This window comes from Solanum dulcamara, chromosome 3 (genome assembly GCF_947179165.1).
Source record: "Solanum dulcamara chromosome 3, daSolDulc1.2, whole genome shotgun sequence".
Classification (NCBI taxonomy): domain Eukaryota; kingdom Viridiplantae; phylum Streptophyta; class Magnoliopsida; order Solanales; family Solanaceae; genus Solanum; species Solanum dulcamara.
The window spans coordinates 3,054,328-3,073,814 of NC_077239.1; the positions used below are offsets into that span (position 1 = coordinate 3,054,328).

At 32.5% G+C, this 19,487-nt stretch overlaps 3 protein-coding genes, 1 long non-coding RNA gene and 6 other non-coding genes across 11 annotated transcripts; all 10 read right to left on the minus strand.

Annotated features, from left to right (window-relative positions):
- Window positions 1-402: 402 nt before the first annotated feature.
- On the minus strand, window positions 403-3,954 carry LOC129882168 (uncharacterized). Of its 2 annotated transcripts, none has more exons than XR_008765717.1 (2): window positions 3,696-3,954; window positions 403-1,283 (listed from the first exon to the last, which is right to left on the minus strand). It is a non-coding gene; the product is annotated as an uncharacterized LOC129882168 (long non-coding RNA). The 2 variants fall into 2 exon arrangements; XR_008765718.1 differs by having other exon boundaries at window positions 3,614-3,954.
- LOC129883789 (small nucleolar RNA Z266) lies at window positions 1,458-1,552 on the minus strand. Its single transcript, XR_008765938.1, has one exon. It is a non-coding gene; the product is annotated as a small nucleolar RNA Z266 (small nucleolar RNA).
- On the minus strand, window positions 1,935-2,030 carry LOC129883792 (small nucleolar RNA Z266). Its single transcript, XR_008765941.1, has one exon. It is a non-coding gene; the product is annotated as a small nucleolar RNA Z266 (small nucleolar RNA).
- On the minus strand, window positions 2,269-2,365 carry LOC129883790 (small nucleolar RNA Z266). Its single transcript, XR_008765939.1, has one exon. It is a non-coding gene; the product is annotated as a small nucleolar RNA Z266 (small nucleolar RNA).
- On the minus strand, window positions 2,652-2,748 carry LOC129883791 (small nucleolar RNA Z266). The gene has a single exon (XR_008765940.1). It is a non-coding gene; the product is annotated as a small nucleolar RNA Z266 (small nucleolar RNA).
- LOC129883793 (small nucleolar RNA Z266) lies at window positions 3,031-3,131 on the minus strand. The gene has a single exon (XR_008765942.1). It is a non-coding gene; the product is annotated as a small nucleolar RNA Z266 (small nucleolar RNA).
- Window positions 3,955-4,922: 968 nt separating the features above from the next.
- Window positions 4,923-7,506, minus strand: LOC129882169 (40S ribosomal protein S14-2-like). The gene is made up of 6 exons (XM_055956346.1): window positions 7,397-7,506; window positions 7,147-7,266; window positions 7,007-7,052; window positions 6,548-6,633; window positions 5,406-5,535; window positions 4,923-5,257 (listed from the first exon to the last, which is right to left on the minus strand). The coding sequence occupies exons 1-6, from the start codon at window positions 7,397-7,399 to the stop codon at window positions 5,190-5,192; spliced, it is 453 nt and encodes a 150-aa protein (XP_055812321.1). The 5' UTR covers window positions 7,400-7,506; the 3' UTR covers window positions 4,923-5,189.
- Window positions 7,507-9,515: 2,009 nt separating this feature from the next.
- TRNAL-UAG (transfer RNA leucine (anticodon UAG)) lies at window positions 9,516-9,595 on the minus strand. Its single transcript has one exon. It is a non-coding gene; the product is annotated as a tRNA-Leu (tRNA).
- Window positions 9,596-9,824: 229 nt separating this feature from the next.
- LOC129882170 (protein ORANGE-LIKE, chloroplastic) lies at window positions 9,825-15,046 on the minus strand. The gene is made up of 8 exons (XM_055956347.1): window positions 14,737-15,046; window positions 12,543-12,660; window positions 12,316-12,432; window positions 11,690-11,776; window positions 11,466-11,542; window positions 11,137-11,264; window positions 10,849-10,982; window positions 9,825-10,030 (listed from the first exon to the last, which is right to left on the minus strand). The coding sequence occupies exons 1-8, from the start codon at window positions 14,934-14,936 to the stop codon at window positions 9,953-9,955; spliced, it is 939 nt and encodes a 312-aa protein (XP_055812322.1). The 5' UTR covers window positions 14,937-15,046; the 3' UTR covers window positions 9,825-9,952.
- Window positions 15,047-16,911: 1,865 nt separating this feature from the next.
- Window positions 16,912-19,429, minus strand: LOC129882171 (uncharacterized). Its single transcript, XM_055956348.1, has 3 exons — window positions 18,987-19,429; window positions 17,586-17,639; window positions 16,912-17,259 (listed from the first exon to the last, which is right to left on the minus strand). Exons 1-3 carry the CDS (start codon window positions 19,290-19,292, stop codon window positions 17,026-17,028), a joined length of 594 nt encoding a protein of 197 aa, XP_055812323.1. The 5' UTR covers window positions 19,293-19,429; the 3' UTR covers window positions 16,912-17,025.
- Between the last annotated feature and the right edge of the window lie 58 nt (window positions 19,430-19,487).

The following is a 19,487-nucleotide window of genomic DNA, read 5'->3' on the forward strand; positions in this document are numbered from 1 at the left end:
ACGCACGTGTAAAGCACGTACACTTGATTAGTTTACCATAAATGACTATAGTTTATATCATATGTTCGTTGTATTATAGTATTATTATTTTTTATTTTTTAATTTATACAATAGTACATTCTTCAATGTATGCAATAAATAAGGTAAAAATTTAGGACTATAACTAACATACCTTTATTCACTCCCAAAAACTCTCAATTTCCTATTATTAAATTAATAACTATTAATTACCTATTAAATACATTATTCATAGCCAAAAAGATATCATTGTGTACATTATTTATATAAGTACCTCATTTTTTCAATTGAACTTAAATTTCCTTGGAAAACTTTTACTCCTTATTATACTTGGATACTCATTATAACAAAATAAATCATGATTTTAATACTTAAGTATTCACATTTCTTTTGTTTGGATACAATGAGAAATTTTAAATATCAACAAAATACAATATAAAAACAATTCGTAATAAAAGGTGAGAAGGTAATGTAAATCTCTTAGCACCAGAGGAAGTATGAACAAAGAAAAAGTGTGCTGATTTGATCAATCGATTAATAATGACCTAAATACTATCAACACCTTTGAAAGTATAAGACAACCCCACAATGAAGTTCATGGTGATAAAATAAGCATACAATGCTTCAATCCATTTTAGTTGTCGTATTTACTAAAAATAAATTATCCAAGATATCATCCAAATTCTCTCCATAGTATATACCAGCAGTCAAATCTCTTAACACCATTGAATCATCGTGGTCGTGAAAGAATCATTCTAACGATAAATTGTTACGAGTCATACTTGGTATTCAGGTCCACCTGCTTAGGTGACCAGGACTTGAACTGTAGAGTACTCGAAATGTTTCACGAAACATTAGAAGAAGAACAATGGGCAAACACCTACAAAACATGGTTAAAAATGAATGATTTAAGTTTTGTGAATTTGAACAGCATCCCCAATTTGAGTTCTAGAAAACAAATTAATCCAAAAATGGAAAGAAAAAAAAAGGGAAACAAAAACTTGGAAGAAGTAGGTAAGTCAGAATACATTAGCATAAATATTGGAGCTCACAGAATCATTTGCTGACTCTTGCATATTGTATTTTCCTCCTCCTTACCATTGAAAAGCAAGAAATAAATATCACAAAGAATCGAACAAAAAAAAAGAAACTTTGTGAAGAATGGACACAAAAATCTGATACCAACTTCTAATGTATGTTGCTCAGACAGACTAAACATGTTGCCTCAGCTGTGTATCGAACCCTCCAAACATCCAACACGCAACCTACATATATTTTTATGAGTCCAGCAACATAAGAAACTAACTTTGTGAACAAAAAAACAAGAAGACTTAACCAAGCTAGCAATACACTTTCAATAGCTTCTCACAACAAAGAGATACACAGAAGTTGAACTATGAAGGAAGCAAGATGATGGGGAAACAAAGGTTCTTAGATTGAGTTGGCAAGTCAGAATATCAATAAGCCTCAGAAGTTTTAGCTCATTGGGAATACACCCCTGGCACATCTAATAGACTCATCATTCTTGCCATATAGCAATTGAGTTACAATAGTATAAATGAACAATACAAAAGTAGAGAACCAACACCACCACAATCCCTTCACAAAGAGAAGGTTAAGGTAAAAACAAATACAAATTCTGAATACTCAAGGGTCAAAGTGAAAGGTCAGAATATCAATAAGCGGTTAGTGTAAATATTCAACAGGGAGTTCTCCCTTCACACAATAGATATTCATCATTCCTATATGCTAAAAATGTCAAAAGAACAACTAATTTAATATATTTGAAAATATTTTAACATGAACATTTCATTTTAACCTTTGTGACAAATTTTCACAACCACAAGAATCCATAATTAAGACCACATTTTTAAAAATACTTTCATTTATTCTTAAAGGAAATCAAAAGTACTACAAAAAGGCAGTCAGAATATCAATATGCCTCGATGATTGAGCTCATAGAGGAATCCACCACTCGCACATCTAATTGTTTTTCATCATTCTTGCCATAACAAACAATAAATTAAATAATAGAAATAGAAAGATAATGTACACACCACATCAGCAAAAGCCATTCAGATTCTATTTGGCACTATAATCTCATGCTATAAAGATAGAAGCATGACCCCAAAAATAGGCACAATAATCACATAAGATGACACCTTTATCATTTCAAAACAATTTAACTTCATATCTGAGAACAAAGTCAAAGGACTTCTTTCTTTCCTAAATGAAATAATAAGTACTTAACTAAGGCAAGTCAGAATATCAATATGCCTCGATGATTGAGCTCATAGAGGAATTCACCCCTCGCACATCTAATTGTTTCCAATCATTCTTGCCATAACAAACAAAGTACTTGATACAAAACACTTGCTTGTAATATAATGTACACATCAGCTAAACAAGAGCTATTCAAAGTGTATTTGGTTCTGCAATGCCAAAAGATGGTACATTTCTTAATTCCAGAACAATTCAACTAGCACATTCCATTTTAACCTTGTGACCAACATTTAAAAACACACAAATGATTTAAGCTAATTTGAGACCACAATCTTCAAACTTTACATTACTTTATTAATCTTCACAACTAATCAAACTAAAAGTCCCAAGTTAAACTGGAAAGTAATTCATAAAAGCAAGTCAGAATATCAATATGCCTCGATGTTTGAGCTCACAGAGGAATTCACCCCTCGCACATCTAATTGTTTCCAATCATTCTTGCCATAACAAACAAAGTACTTAATACAAAACACTTGCTTGTAATATAATGTACACATCACCTCAACAAGAGCTATTCAAAGAGTATTTGTTTCTACAATGCCAAAAGATGGTACATTTCTTAATTCCAAACCAATTCTTCTAAAACATTCAATTTTAATGATAGCAACAAACATTTCCAAACACACAAATGATATTAGTTAAGACCACAAACATCAAAAGTTCACCTTCCCTTATTAATCTTCACACCTATCAAACTAGAATTCCTCAATCAAAATGAAAAGTACTACACAAAGGCAAGTCAAAATATCATCAATATGCCTCAATGATTGAGCTCATAGAGGAATTCACCTCTCACACATCTAATTTTGTTTATATCATTCTTGCCATAACAAAGAAGTAAGTTTACTAAAATAAAAAAATTACACTATAATGTACACCCCACCTCAACTAGAGTCATTCAAAGTATCTTTGGTTCTATAATCCCAAATGAGAAACACTGAACCAAAAAAAGGGATATGACTCATACAATTAAGTAAGGCAAAAGGAGACTCACTAAAGGAAAACCCTAAAGAAAATCTCCAGTATATAACAAACCCTTTGTACGTACAATTGTACATACAGAAGACTGTATATATACAGTTACTATAGCGCAGCTATGACTCAAAACGCTTCCATGGAGCATAATGGAAGGCGATCTTAAGGGCTGCGCAAAATAAATCAAATTAATACATACATCATTAACATATATTCCTAAAGTACAATGCTAAGTACCTCTAATCAATAGACACCCAATTACATTTTGGACAATACAAGCAACATATCTATTTCGCATACTAAAAAAATCAAATCTTTTAGAGAAATCTATACATACCCAATTGCATTTTAGACAATCCAACCAACATAAAAAGCAAATTAACCACAATTCATATCAAAGTTTCGTTTTTTTAATTTACCAGTCATGATAATCAACTGTTACAGGAAAAACTCAGCTGACTAAGTTGAGAATGGAAAATAATTATAGGGTAATTTATAACTTCCACTGTAGCAAACTAAAATTGCATAAGAGGCTATAGTTATAAACCCATTAAAACTATGATTACTGAAAAATGAAATTGAAAGGGAAGAAAACATAATGACAATAAGAAATTCATTCAGAAAAATGCAGCAGCAATAGAGAAGAAAGCTCATTTTGATTGGGCTACAATGGGGTGGCTGATCCCCAAAAGTTTGTTGAAATGGAAAATAGAGATTTATAGACTAAGGAATTAGGGTTTTAGCAGAGAACTAATGGGCCTCAAAATTGTGTATTTCTAAGGCCTAACTACTGGAGAATGAAGTTCGTTGGGCCGGATAGATATGTATAGGCCCAAATTAAAGATTCATTTCTTGGAAAAACCAAACTATTTAGGGGTCGTTTGGTACATTGGATAAAGATAATCACAAGATAAAATATAAAGTTAGCTTTATTCCATGATTGATTTAATAAAGTAGGAAAAATTACACGGATAATCAAATATATAATAGTTAATTAGCTAACATAGCTATAGTTTGAATTAATTATGGTTTGCGGCAAACATCTAACTGTAATTACAGTTTGAGTTTTGTATAATTCACGCGATTATACAGTTGAGTTTTTGTATAATTCACGCAATTTATACAAACTCTGCGTGCGGATCGAATTGTATAGCAAAATATACAAACACTACAAATTGTATAGTGAATTATACAAACATATACAAACGTTGCTATAACTCTAGCTACAATTTGTAATTAGCAAACTATAGCTATAAATCATAATTAAGATATTTTTGAGTAGCTATATGTGAAAATTCCCCTTTAAAGTATTTGATAACCCTTGGATTTTTAAGTTAATTCTACGAGTTTGAAGTTGAGCTCTATCAAAGCCTATTAAACCCCAGCTCTATCACGTCTGAAATTGATTCTGAGGCGGATAATTTTTAAGAACATATAAATTTCAACTATTCTTTAAACAGTGTCCTAAAAAAGGTTATTTATGTACTTCAAACTGTTAAGTAGAACCATAATTTATTCCATAAACCAAAGTAATCTTTCAATTAGTGATTAAGTTATATACATGATATCACTAATACGATTACAGTTGCTTTTAGAAGAATCATGAGCATTTTAATGTTGAGAGCAGTTATTTGGGCTCGAAGCACTTGATGAAATAAAGCTTTATCATAACCAACAGATTTTGTAAGATAACCAAAAGAGTATAAATTTATCCAACAATCAGCCTACATAAACCAAATTCAAGAGAACTTCACTATCTCAGAAAAGCTGGCCAACTCAAAATGGTGGTGGTTCGAAACCAAAAGTGCTCAACTACAAAGTGTTCAGAAATCAAATGTAAATAGATACTGAAAGGTGCATCCTCGACAACAATATTCTCCAACTTGCAGCATGCTGCAGAAAAGAAACAGTCTTCACAGCCTCCTTCCCCTTCTACCACCCTTTCTGCGGGTACTATCGGTGGGAATTGGAGTAACATCCTCTGCAAAATTTATAGTAAGAATTACTTGCAAGTGATGACATAAAAATGATGCAACAAAATATATGTAGCATAGTACATCATAATACGATATTTATACAGCAGACAATTATCAGAGTAAAATAATAAAACATTATAACAAATATTGTACCTATACGTCCAATTTTCATGCCAGAACGAGCCAAAGCCCTAAGAGCAGACTGAGCACCAGGACCAGGAGTCTTGGTCTTATTACCTCCTGTAGCCCGAAGCTTAATGTGAAGAGCATTAATTCCAAGTTCCTGTAAATAAAAAATTAATGAATAACATTTTAAAAGATTGGCAAGAGATGACAAGAAAGAGTGAGTAGGGACAATAGACCAAATGGATAAAGATGGAAGGATCCGAGATCTTCAGTCTTAAATTAACTTAGTGTTGCTATATTTGGACTCCAAATAAATGGCATAGCATGGAACCCATTTACAATACTACTGACCACCATTCAAAAGCCTTAAAGCTTAAATAGAATCTGAAGTACACATATTTTCCATAGTTCAAGCATCGCCAACCATTACATAATTATTAGTGGTAGAAGTGTCGGAAAATTGAATGGTGCACATCACATCACTTCAGAATGGAATATTCTACAACAAAGCGTGATAGATTCAAACCACTGACAAAATCTACAGGGCAACAATAATGTTTGATGGGACAATATTTATTCCTATCAATTACATACACAAATTTGATATCATTAAGCAAAATTTAGATGCATCAGGCACAAGGTGGACCCAAAAACAATCTTTCAGACCAACTTCATCCAAGTGAGAGACATTGCGAAGGCTCATCATGTACATTATAAGATATTTGAAATGTTGTCTGCAGAAAAAGGGCATTAGTAATGTCTTCACCTATAAGGGAGACATCAGAAGCTCCAAAAGGTCTTCAGGTTTTAAACTGCTAAATTTTTGTCTACCAAGAAAACACTCTGCACTTATAAAAGAGCTATCTAATTTGGCACCTATTTTACTGGTTAATGCAGGAAAAGGAACATCAATCCCTGCACCGACATGGAATGCAATATCCACAATAACTAAAATTACATCAATCATATTCAGTGAAATTAGTATAGTGAGTCTCTATAATCATATGTCCTTATTTCTCAAATAAAAGCTAATATTCAATCTCTGTAAATCAGCCAGTACCATCTAGGCAAAAGTCCACCTGAACTAGACAACTTCATATCTGATGGGTTTAACTAACAGTTAAGTAGAATTAAAGAAACAGTACTTAATCAAAAAAAGAATACACTACCTTGCATCGCTGTGACACATCCTGAGCTGCAAGCATAGCAGCATATGGAGAAGACTCATCTCTGTCAGCCTTCACCTTCATTCCACCTGCAAACATAATGTACAATAAATTGAGATGAAAACCGTCTCCATATTAATATTACATCAACAACTAAGACTAAACTCCATACTTGATAGGGTTCTATAAGAAACCTCAATACCCATTTTCCTCCACGTAGAACCATTTCATTCTAATTCCTTGACACTAGATATACTCTACATTTTCTACCACTAACATTCACCTATACCGAAAAAATATAAATATGTCTAGCAAATAGGGAAAATAACAAGAGGATACTTGATCCCGAAAAAAACTCATCTACATCTATACATATATAACCAACGTTCATTTCAAAAGCAACACCGCTAAATCATATCGCTACGAGTTAATCATCAACTAAAATGTCACACTAAGGCATACCAGTAATGCGAACCATAGTTTCTCTTCCAGACAAATCAGTAACATGCTGCATTCAACAAATAAACTAACATTCAGCAAAACATTCAAATCACAAAGCTTATTCTACATTTCTACATCCAATTTCGATAACTATAACTCACAATGAATGTATCATTGAACGATGCAAAAATGTGTGCAACACCGAACACCAATTCACCTTCCCTCGTTGCTGGTCCAAGTGTAACAGTCTCTTCCTTTGGCTCCCTGGTCTTTCTCCTCGACTACAAACAAACAATTTCATCAACATACAAATATTCAACGCGAATTTTCGAATCAAGTTAAATATAATCAACATAAACAGCAAATAACTTCGAATCTTCAGTAATAAAATGGAAATTTCAGCAACAGTACCATGGTTTGGGCTGAGTTTGGTAACGAGAAATTTCAGAGATACTCAGCAACTTGCAGAAACCCTAGTTTGCAGTGGAAGCTAAACAAAAGGCTGCCGCTGTTTATATATATTAGGGTTTGGAGATGAGCTTTTTTCTTATAATATCAGTAATTGCCCCTATTGTTTTTATTTTAACTATGAGTGGCCCCTCTAGTTTGGGTGAAGTTTATTTCTGCCCTTCTCATTGTTTTGTAATTTTGTTGTTAAGTTTTATCCTCCGTTGTATTGTCTGATTATTTTTACTCAACTAGACAAATATACCCCTTGTTCAATGGTTTTCTCTAATCAGTCACAATTACCAAATTTCAATTCAAATTATCCTTTATAAATGGATCCTTAATTAAATTTGATGTGCGACCCACCAAATTAAAATCAAATCAAGTTTTGATCATTTTCTCTCTCTAATTTGGATTAAAAAAAATCTCGCATCATACTAAGAGCCCGTTTGGATGGGCTTAAAAAAAGTAATTTTTATGTATGAAGTATTTTTAGAACTTTGAAGTGCTGAAAGTTATTTTTATAAATAAGCAGTTGAGTGTTCGGATAAAAGTGCTTAAATGAGAAAAATGATGTGAATTTTAGGGTTAAAAGAATAAAAAGGATAGTTTGGAATTTAGTTAAAATATAAGGGATATAAAAGTAATTTTTATGGTCAAAGAAAATGACTTCAAGCGCTTAGAAAAAAAAAGTTAGGAATCCTAACTTTTCATTTTTGACTGACTTTAAGAACTTTATGACTTAAAATTAGCATTAGGCAAACACGTCCAAAAGCTAATGACATGTATCTTTACGTACATTATTGTTGTTGTTATTAGTATAACTAATGAATATATTTCTAATAAATGTTGAACCCGCTTTAATTTTTTGTGAGTTTTTTCTCGATAATATTAATAATTCGGTCTAGTTCGGGTGAAGTTTATTCCTACCAACCCCTCTTATTAATTTTTTAATGTGTTTATCCTCTGTTATACTATTTGATTATTTTTACTCTTGTTGCTAATAAACTCAACAAATATACTTCTTGGTCATCGGTTTCCTCCCATCGGATTTCAATTGAAATTACTCATTTCAAATGGATCCTTAATTAAACTTGATGTGTGACCCATCAAGTTAAAATCAAATTAGGTTTTGGTCGTTTTCTCTCTTTAACTCGGATAAAAACTTTTCCGCATCCAATGCTTACATGATATTAATGAGTACATAACACGTGACTTTACGTACATTGTTATTATTATAATTAATTAATGTACTTCTCTTTTTAATGCTTATATGATATTAATGAGTACATAACACGTGACTTTACGTACATTGTTATTATTATAATTCATTAATGTACTTCTCTTTTTGTCATTGTAAATGTCAAGGACGGGTAAGATTTATTGTGGATATTTGTCTTGGTTTTGTTACTACCTAAAAAGAAACTAAATTTGTTATGTGATTTCCTAAATATACTTTCTCTATTCTAATTTATGTGACGTAGTTTAAATTAACATAGAATGTAAGAATAAACAAAGACTTTGGGTTTTAAATATGTCAGATTACTATTTTTGAAGTTATAAATTTTTTAAAATTTGTAACGTTAAACCTATCATAATATGTGTATGACTATAAAAATTGAGAAAAATTGAAAATGTAATGTTAATTATTCTCAAATATAGAAATATGTCATTAATTTGTCAAATCCTTGCTGAACATATATAACAAAAGGGGATGGACATTTTTTATCCTCTTTTCCTCTCATCCTCCCTCGTTTCTGGTTCATAAAAGGATTGTGGTTGTTTTGAGACAACTTTTGCTTCCTCTTGCTTTTTTTTCTTCCTAAAATAACTATAGCGTTCGGACAAATTTATGTACATCTTAATTAATTTTGTAAAGTACTTGCTATTTCTTATCTATATAAATATCGAATTATTTTGTCTATCAAAACTTAGATGGAAAAGAAATCACTAACATATTTGTTTACTCTTGTTATGGCAAGTCTAGTGTTTAAACATTTAAACAAGAAAAGTTATAGTATGCTGTATAGGGGGGGAAAAATAAGATTAGAATTTAAGTTTTTTAAAATGAAACTAAAAATAATGACAGCTGTGGGATTTGAACCCACGCCCTTTCGGACCAGAGCCTAAATCTGGCGCCTTAGACCACTCGGCCAAACTGTCATATATTTAAATCTGTACAAAATTTATTACTAATTATTGTAAAGTTATCCTCACTAAATGAATTGGACACTCCTGAGTCCTAGTCTCTTCACGAGTTTCAACTAAACATATTGTTTTCAATATCATAATTCTTCAAATCCAACAATTACTCATAAAAAGATCGGCATGAGTTTAATCAGATTAAACGTAGAATTATTAGTTACTCATAAAAGGATGAGAAGTTATCATCTTCATAACCAAAGGTCTGGGGCCTTTAATAAGGATATTTTATATGTCACTATGCTTATAACAAAGGAAAATGACCAATTGTTTTTTTGTCTGAATATATATGTAAATGTTACAAAATGAGAATTTGTTCTAATCAAATGGATCTATACGAAGGTCATGTTCACTTGCCATCACCATCCCAGTGCACAAACATGTAGGGCACATTACCTATACAAAAATCATAATATGGAAAAAATAAATTCATTAGCATATATGTACGATAACGCAAGCCGAAAACTCGAAATACGCGATGAGAGATGCATGAGCACATTATCAGTTGTGTCAACTTCTCTAGTGCATGAAAGAGGAACTCGTTTCGTAGATAGCAAGGATATGAAGAAGGGGTTCTATGAAGATTGTTGTTTCCAGGAACATTTGGAACAGTTCGTTTTGGAACAGAAGAGCCGTTTTCAAGTAGTGTTAGTAGTGTTCGATTGATTAAGTATTAATCAATATTGAGGTTTTAATACCAACTAGCAAGGAAAGGCCTCGTTTTGGTCCTGCATTTTGACAGAATTCATTAACGTGGATGAATATGACTGTTTTATTCTTTGATCACAAAATTTTGTGATGCTCGAATATGTGATGTATTGTGGCAGATTCTTCAGACACATTATTGTTTTATCTTGGAGAGTAAGCTGGATGATATGAAGCATCAAGTTTGTGATATAACAGAAGAGATTTAATGAAGGTTGTTGAGGTTGTTATTCCAACTAGTGAGAAAAGGAAAGGCCTTGTTTTGGTCCTGTATTATGACGGAATTCATTGATGTGGATGAATATGAAGGTCTTATTCTTCGGTCACAAAATTTGGCGATGCTTGAATATGTGACCGATTCTTCCAGTCACATTTTTTTTTGGTAGTATATATAAACTGGATGATATGACGGGAAAGTTTATGATGTAACCGAATAGTTAGTACTTTCAGATTTGTAAGCTAAGATGACTATCAGCTGCATGAAGTAAGGAGATGATCATATTTCATACCTTTCCTGTCCCGGAACAATTTGCACATCTTCTAAGAGATGGTACACGCAATGATTGATAAGAACCATTCACTGAAATCGGTTCAGTAGAAAGGCATTTACCGCTTGCTGAACAGCGTGCACATGCCAAGTACCCTACCAAATGACAATGAAATGAGATTATGGTCACGTTTGAAGATTAATCTAGTACCATGAACTCAAATAATAAAAAAAGATACCGACTATTAGCCAAGAGTTCAATAGCGTAGACATTATGAGATGATATGTAACAAGTTTCATATGGACATACCACTTCCATGGCAATATTTGCACATCTTCTTCTCTTGTTGGACTGCATTGTTAGCTTCTATTAGCATGAGGGCTGAGATGACTCCCACTGCCCCACCTGAAAAGGACGCCACTATGGGGTCGACCTGGCTGAGAAGAAGAGAAAAAGAAGTTGATTCCCAAAGTCACAACAACATAAGTGGTCTTTTGTTATCATTTAGTGATGCTCCTTTTCTTGGAAGGTAAAGATCAATGCAGTAAACAACTTTGTAAAATTCAATGATGTTTCTAAGGAACAATTCAGCAACCTTTTCTATACCTGAAATGTAGTTTAGGTTTCAGTCTACGTACCTAAATTGCATAGGCAAATGCATGTTCCGTATGAAATCTTCGTATGAGGTGCCTCCTAAACCTAATTTCAGCTCAAGCTGCAATGTCAAAGAGTTTCAGTAGTCCAAAGGCTTCATAACTCAAGAATAAGTAAATAAATAATGTCATAGTTCCGTTATGCATAATTCAGAACCAGAACAAGGATAAGGAAAAGTGCAAGGAAAGAATTGAGTTAATGAGCTTACTATCGGGGCAAGTAATCCACCAAAGACCATAATCCCAGCTATAAATGAAAAGCTTGTTAGATAAAGCTGCTTCAGTGTCTTTGGAGTCTGATACAAACAAAAAATGCACTGAGTTACCGCTAAAGGAGTAAACTTGAAGTAACAAGCTAAAGGATAAGTGTCACAAAATGCCGATTGACAAACAAAACCGAATATGTCGGTTTCATATATATATATATATATATATATATATATAAGTCAGTTAGACAAGCTTCCAGATATCTCAACTCAAAAGTGTTGCAGCGGTGACAAAGCTTGTCAAGCTTTACATCTATTTGTTCTCAATGCTAAGCTCGCTAAAAAAATACGTCTCCTTCCAAAGTAAGAAAGGCTGCTAATCATAACAAACATTTGACTGTGAACGCAGTTATTATTGTACATTAACTTGAGGTCGGTGTAAGAACTCATACTCTTTGAATCCTCGATCCGCCTTTGTAATTGTCAAGTAGTGTACTTTGACAAACCATAACATCTATGGATAACTATACCGAAACAGACAAATATTTTTAACAGGATGTATATAACCTCCAAAACTAATTGAATCCGTAGTATACTTCAGTTGTTTACTAGAGGAGTCGGCAAATTACCATGTTAGGAAGAAACGGTATAGTTGATGGGATATCTGGCATCTCATTTTCATCTTCACCAGTCTCACCTCTAGTGTTAGAATTCTTTAACCTTTGTTGTATTCTTAGTCTACGTACCTGAAAATTCATCCAAAATTTAAGAAGCTATTTGACGGTACAACCTTTAGGAAATTATAAGTTATTCCTTCCAGCTTTATTCTAGTACAATTGAACTTGAGAAAACTCACTTCTTCCATGAGGAGGAAGATTTTATTGCGCCTGCTCCTTATGTTATCTTGGATTTCTTGAAACTGCATCTGACCAAAATCTTGAACGGTCTCCGGTCCTTCAATGATGCAGAAATTACTATAACAAACATGGACCAACATTAGTTAACTTCAAAAGTGCAAGCCTATAGATTATGAGTCGAAAAACTACATGAGTCATATATATACATTCCGCTCTATTCAGGTCCAACATCCAAATTAGTCTTCACTATTTCGAGAATTCATCATCATAGTTAGAAACTAATCTTTCCTGGTCTTCAACCCTCCTCCTTTACCCCAACTTGAGACGACTATGCTTTACGGAATTCACATACACCCGAGTTATGAGTCCAAAAACATCATTCTCTAAAAACATATGTAGCAAAATACTTCATATTGATCTTTTTCGCTCACCTATAACCATCAGATCTTCAAGCAGAACCATGAAAAAGTAAAAGATACTAAAGTTACAAACTTCTTTTTCGATAAGGTAAAATTTTATTAATGAAGGTACATAATAGCACAATTAAAAGCAGACAGCCCCTAAAAGATCTTCAAAATACATAAAAGTTAGAAACTTTTTTTAACATATATACAGTTCCAATATCAAATCTTCAGCCATACACATGAACAAATCAAACTTTTTAAACAAGGATTATTCTACATTAATCGAACAACACAAATTTCAAATTTCTAAAGCCAAAGCCTCCAAGAGAGAAGACCAAAGAATTCATCTTTACAAAACTCAACAAACTAAATATTACCCACTATCTCACACCAAGCATAATCATCAAGCAACAATCAGCATCAAATACCACCACCAACAACATACCTAGTGAAATCTCACAAAGTGGGGTCTGAGAGGCCCGGGAAGGTAGAGTGTACGCTGGTACGCAGTCCTTACGACTACCTCTCCAAGGTAGAGAGGTTGTTTCTGAAAGACCCTCGACTCAAGCAATCAAAGCAGTAACAAAAGGAAAAAAAGGTAGTGGGGAGAAACATGACAACTAATAGCAACACCAAAATACCAAATTAAAATAAAGGGGAAAAAATTGGAGAATCAACAAGAAATTTGATAACCCAAAGAATTTTCCTTCACCAAACTCAACAAGCTAAAAATTACCCAATATCTCACACCAAGTGTACTCGTTAAGGGAAAATCACCACCAAAAATACCAAACTCAAATAAAGGGGTAGAGAGGTTGTTTCTGAAAGACCCTCGACTCAAGCAATCAAAGCAGTAACAAAAGGAAAAAAAGGTAGTGGGGAGAAACATGACAACTAATAGCAACACCAAAATACCAAATTAAAATAAAGGGGAAAAAATTGGAGAATCAACAAGAAATTTGATAACCCAAAGAATTTTCCTTCACCAAACTCAACAAGCTAAAAATTACCCAATATCTCACACCAAGTGTACTCGTTAAGGGAAAATCACCACCAAAAATACCAAACTCAAATAAAGGGAAAAAATTGGAGAGTCAACAAAAATTTTGGAAACCAAAACCTTTGGATTATTATCTCCAGACAATTGGACAAAATTGTCAGGAGATAGAACCTAAACAAGAGTGTGTGAAAACAAAAAGAACACGTAAAGTTGAAATTCTAGCTCCAACTTTCAGAAAAGGTAAAAAGAAACTAAATCTCCAATAAGAACCAAAAAGGATGTTAATCAGATGCTAAAGTTACAAACTTTATCAACATAACTACAGTTCCAATATCAATATGTCATGCATATACATGGTAATATTAAACTGTCAAATGAGGATTATTCTACCTAAAAATCCAACAGACAAAATTTCCAATTTCTAAAGCTTAGAGACCAAAAAATTCCCCTTTACCAAACTCAACAACAACATACCCAATGTAATCCCACAAAGTGGTGGTCTAGGGAGCATAGATTGTACCCAGACCTTACCCCTACCTCATAGGTAGAAAGGTTGTTCTAAAGTTACAAACTTTGTCAACATATATCAATATTTCATCCATATACATGGTAATATTAAACTGTCAAATGAGGATTATTCTACCTTAAAATCCAACAGACAAAATTTCCAATTTCTAAAGCTTAGGAAACCAAAAAATTCAACTTTACTTAACTCAACAAACTAGAAATTACCAAGAGCAAATCAGCACCAAAATACTAAATTCAAAATAATGGAGAATCAAACCCAACCTTGGATTATCATCTCCAGATGATTCAGAGCCATCTTTAGAAGTAGAAGAACAGACAAGCTGAGTTCTTGATGTGTATTTCAAGAAAGATTGGTTCTTTGGAGTTGAACTCAAAGAGGAGCTAAAGAAAACATGGGTCTTTGAGAAATCAAGCTTTGTAGTTTGTATTAATGGATGAAAGCAAAAAAAGATAGAACCCATCTTCACCCTTTTGAGAAACAAAATTAAAGGATAGTAAATGGAGCAAAAAGAAAAGAATAGAACAAGGTTTTTTTTTTTTTTTGGAGGATTATAGTTAGAACCAAAGTTTTTATAAGAGACAAACTTGTTTACGGTTCTATGATGAGATTGTTAACAATTACTTAAAAATTTTAAATTTGAGTTTTGAATATAAAGAAAACCTTATTGAGAAAGTTACTTTCAAATAAACTCTACAATACACAATTCAAATTTAATAGAAACTCTAATATTGACTTTAAATATTGAGCAAAAAACAAAAATTATATAAGAGGATGATGCAAAAGTTAAAAATGCTCACCTAAGCCAACTTGTTTTAAATAGTTTATTTCATTTTGGAACCAACCGTAAATACATCCAAAACTTCTACCCAATTCCAAAACCTTCCCCGCTTTGATACGAAATAAGATGAGATATCATAAACTAATTATGATATAAATTTAATCGTGAATTTATATTTTATTCTATTATTTTATCTTATTTTTTAAGTGGAATAAATTAATTCAAAAATTATAATTTTAAAATAATTTAATTTGTGTATCAAGAGACCTCATAAGTATGATACATTTTATTTTTATACAACTTTTAAGAATTTGAAGTCATTAAGTTTTGAGCTAAAACAAAAAAGTGAAATTCATGTAATTGATGCTATTTGAGATTGAGGTATTACTTCATGTTTATCTTAGCATACCTTTTAATTTTTAATATAATGTATAAATAAACATAAACTAATGAAAGATTATTATATCCTAATTAACTACCAAATTTGTAAGAGATTGAATTTAACTTCTACATGTTATCATGGTTTGTATAAAATATTATAATATCAAATTATCTAAAAGATAATTATAATTAGTTGTTTATAATGTGATAATAATAATTTTAAAACAAGATAGATAATATATTATAAATTACAGTACATATTCTTTACGTAATCAATAATATATAATATGCCATTCCATAATCTAAGCCACATATTTCAAATTAGTGTTCAATTTGCACTTCTAATAAGAGTTGGGTCAAAAAAAATTGGTCATTGAAAATAATCTTTGGTATATATGACATTGTTTTTTTTTTGCATTTTTGGTGATTCTAAAATTTTGGTATTGCATCTTATTTTTTTACTTCCTCCGTTTTAATTTATTTATTCTATTTTTTTCTTTTTTGGTTGGGTTTGAAAAAAATATTTATTTCTTTGTTAGTAACTCTTTAATTTTATTTTTTTCACATGACATGTTTAAAACTAAAAAATTAAAAGATATTTTGACACATTTAACATATTTTAAATTTAATATCACAAGAGTCAAAAAATTTCTTTTACTTTCTTAAATTCTGTGTCAAATCAAAATGAAACAAACAAATTGAAACCGAGGGAGTACAACTTTAACAACGTCTAGGAATTTGAAGTCATTGAACTTTGATATGGTTTTTTCTCTATTAAACTATTTTTTTAATAATCCAGTCATGTTCAATAGCTCGCAAATTATAAGGAAATGTAAATCGTACTAGACTAGCTTGGTCCGACAAGCTCTACTGAGAAGACATTGACAGGAGAATCCATCTCTTGTATCCCTTATAGTATACAAATGTTGCACCAATTCAATAATTAAATTAGCACTTTAGTGATTTGTTATATTATCATTAGTATAATATTAACAAATAGAGCTTATTCAATAAAATGTGCCAACTACATGATTACAATTTTTAGCCAAAATGCAAATTTGAAGAGTTTTGCATAGAAATAGTCTCCATTCTCATGTGGGGGGCCTCAATGTGAGAACCGGACATCTGGTGAGAAACTAGAAGAAAAGAAAAAAAAAAGAACCACAAGAGGTTTCGAGTTCGAATCTTAGGTATGAAAAAATTCTGGCGCGCGCACTTCTTCCCTCTTATGCCGCGAATTTAGATTCTTCAACTTGAAGCTTATAAGTATGTATGCTTTACACTCGTGATGAAGTTTCATTGAATTTGAAGATGTGAAATGTTTTTTATACACATAAAAGAGTGTTGAAAGAAAGAACTTTTGTCAATAGACAAAAAGTGTTACCAACTTTCAAACACTAGCTATCTCAACAGACTTCTGAAGGGCCCCTAATAGGCTTCTCATGATTCTTGGCTCCCCTGGGGGTGCCTTATCTTTCGAGGGTCCATTTCGTATGGCTCGAAATATTGGAGGTGAAGTCTCAGTAGCAGGGAAGACCATACAGTCTATATATGCAAGAACTTCAGTTTGAGCATCGTCAACTGCAATAAAACAAACTCTGGCTCCGCGAGGTATTTTATCAACCTGTATACAAAAAGTTTTAAGTAGTAAGTCTCATCTTGATGAACATTATACAAACAAACACGAACAATTCGAGTATTTAGTCTGTGAATGTATGCATTAAGTTGAAAGACAGGAAAAAGTAAGCAGAATCTGCCTATTTTTTTGTTATAAGGACAATTGATATTTACTTCTTTATATTTTGACTCACGATTGATTGGTTATAATGTTCACGAGGTTGTACATAATCCGATGTTCAGTGATATGACTTTCCTGCTGACTGAATTGCTTGAATGGATTTTTAGTTAATTTGACAGCATATCGAGGTTAGAAATGAGGACGAAAATTACCTTTAGAGGCACGGGTAGTGGCAGCATAGCTCCTTGACAAAGGCTGTTAGCCCACTGCAAGTCACAAAACAAAACACCCTTAACATTAACATACTAAGGTTGTTAACAATAAATGACAAAAATTATGCCTCAATCCCAAGCAAGTTGGATTCTGCTATATGAAACCTCATTATTCCAGTTTATTGACAAAGATACTAGTAGAAAATGTTAAGGATCAGTGCTTAAAACGACGTCTTTCCTTTCTATGTGAACACTTATACAGAAAATTTGCATGTTAAATGAGGCACCAAGAATAAACAAAGAGTCCAAGCATGAACAAATGTCATCTGCAAATCCTCCATCTTTCTGTTCTTGGTCTCGAGGTGATGATACAGAAATGAGATTCTGTTAGAGAGTGCATGTATAAGGAGTAAACTAGTCCTTCTATTATAAAGTTTGCTGCTAAATGAATCGAAATGTGACTAAAGCATCTCTCATTCGGATATTCTAGCTTCATATGAAGCTATAGCCTGTGTTGAAGATTCTTTATGGATCCTCATCCAGTGAGTCTCTGAAAAACTAGAGGATACTCCCTAGTTCCTATCTCATAAGCAGAGTTCCAATTTTGGGAGATTTAGCTACAACAACATACCCAGCGTAGTTCTGCAAGTGGAGTCTGGGTAGGGGTGGTGTATACGCAGCCTTAGCTAATGTCTCTAAATTAAATCTCTATGCCTAAGGAGGCAAATTGTTTTTGCATTAATCTTTCTCTTGAACCCCTTTGAAAGTCTTTGGGTTCACCATCTGATATCCGGAACCCACTCCTCTATTAATTCAGATTTAGGGCTCCCTATCTAGGTTTGACTATATTCTCAAGGCTCAAACCCGAGAACTCTAGTTAAAGATAGAAGAACCTTTACCAATAACCATTCCACAACACCTCTTGGTGGTTGTTGAGGTTTTCTTAAAAAACAAATAAATACAACAAAAGTTCACTTTTCTTTATTTATGGTTTCAAGGCCACTAGGGATTCAAGAACTAGCATACTCTTCTTACCACTTATAATTAACTGAATTTAAAATACTAATTGCAATCAAATGACTTTTGTAGGTTCTTATTCCTTCTTATCTGTTACTATCTATTGTCTCTTGTAATTCGTTTATCGTATTATTTCGTTGTAGTTTCTTCACTCATGTTGCTTTCTTGAGTTGATGATCTATTGAAAACAATTTCTCTACTTCCCAAGGTAGAAGTAACGTCTGCGTACACACTATCTCTCTAGATTCCACTTGTGGGACGAGACTGAGTATGTTATTGTTGTTGTTTATGAAATCAAATGACTTTTATACAAATAAAAGTAAAAGACATTTCAACATGAAAATAACTACTATCTAGAAACAAATTGACAATCAAAAGTTTTACCTGAAAAAGTAGAGTTTCAAATCTTGCAAGATCAATATCTAGAGGCAATTTCATTGTTCCAAGAGAAACCCCATCTTCATAATCTTGATCTTTAGGTGAAATGCTTCCATCCCCACCACTTGCTTTCACCACAACATGAGTCAAATTCTGGTAACTTGAAAACTCACTGAGGTTAAAGAACCTTTTGTTAATGTTGTTGTTCTTGTTGGTGATGAACATAGTTGAAGGAGGAATAGACCTAGGACAAATTTGCACTTGTGAATTATGTGTTTTGTGAAAAAATTGTCTGGTTGTTAAGGAAGACATGGCTACTTGTCTTCCTTTTTTTTCAATTTGTTGTTTTAGTTTTGATTATCTGTTTGCTGTTAGAAGTCGTTATTTTGTGAACATGTTGATGAGATAGGATAAGGCCTTTTAGCAAATCAGTGGTGGACAGTCTAACCTCCATCTCTAGCACTAGATGTTTTATACACTTTTTCCAGACTTAGAAATTTTTTACTG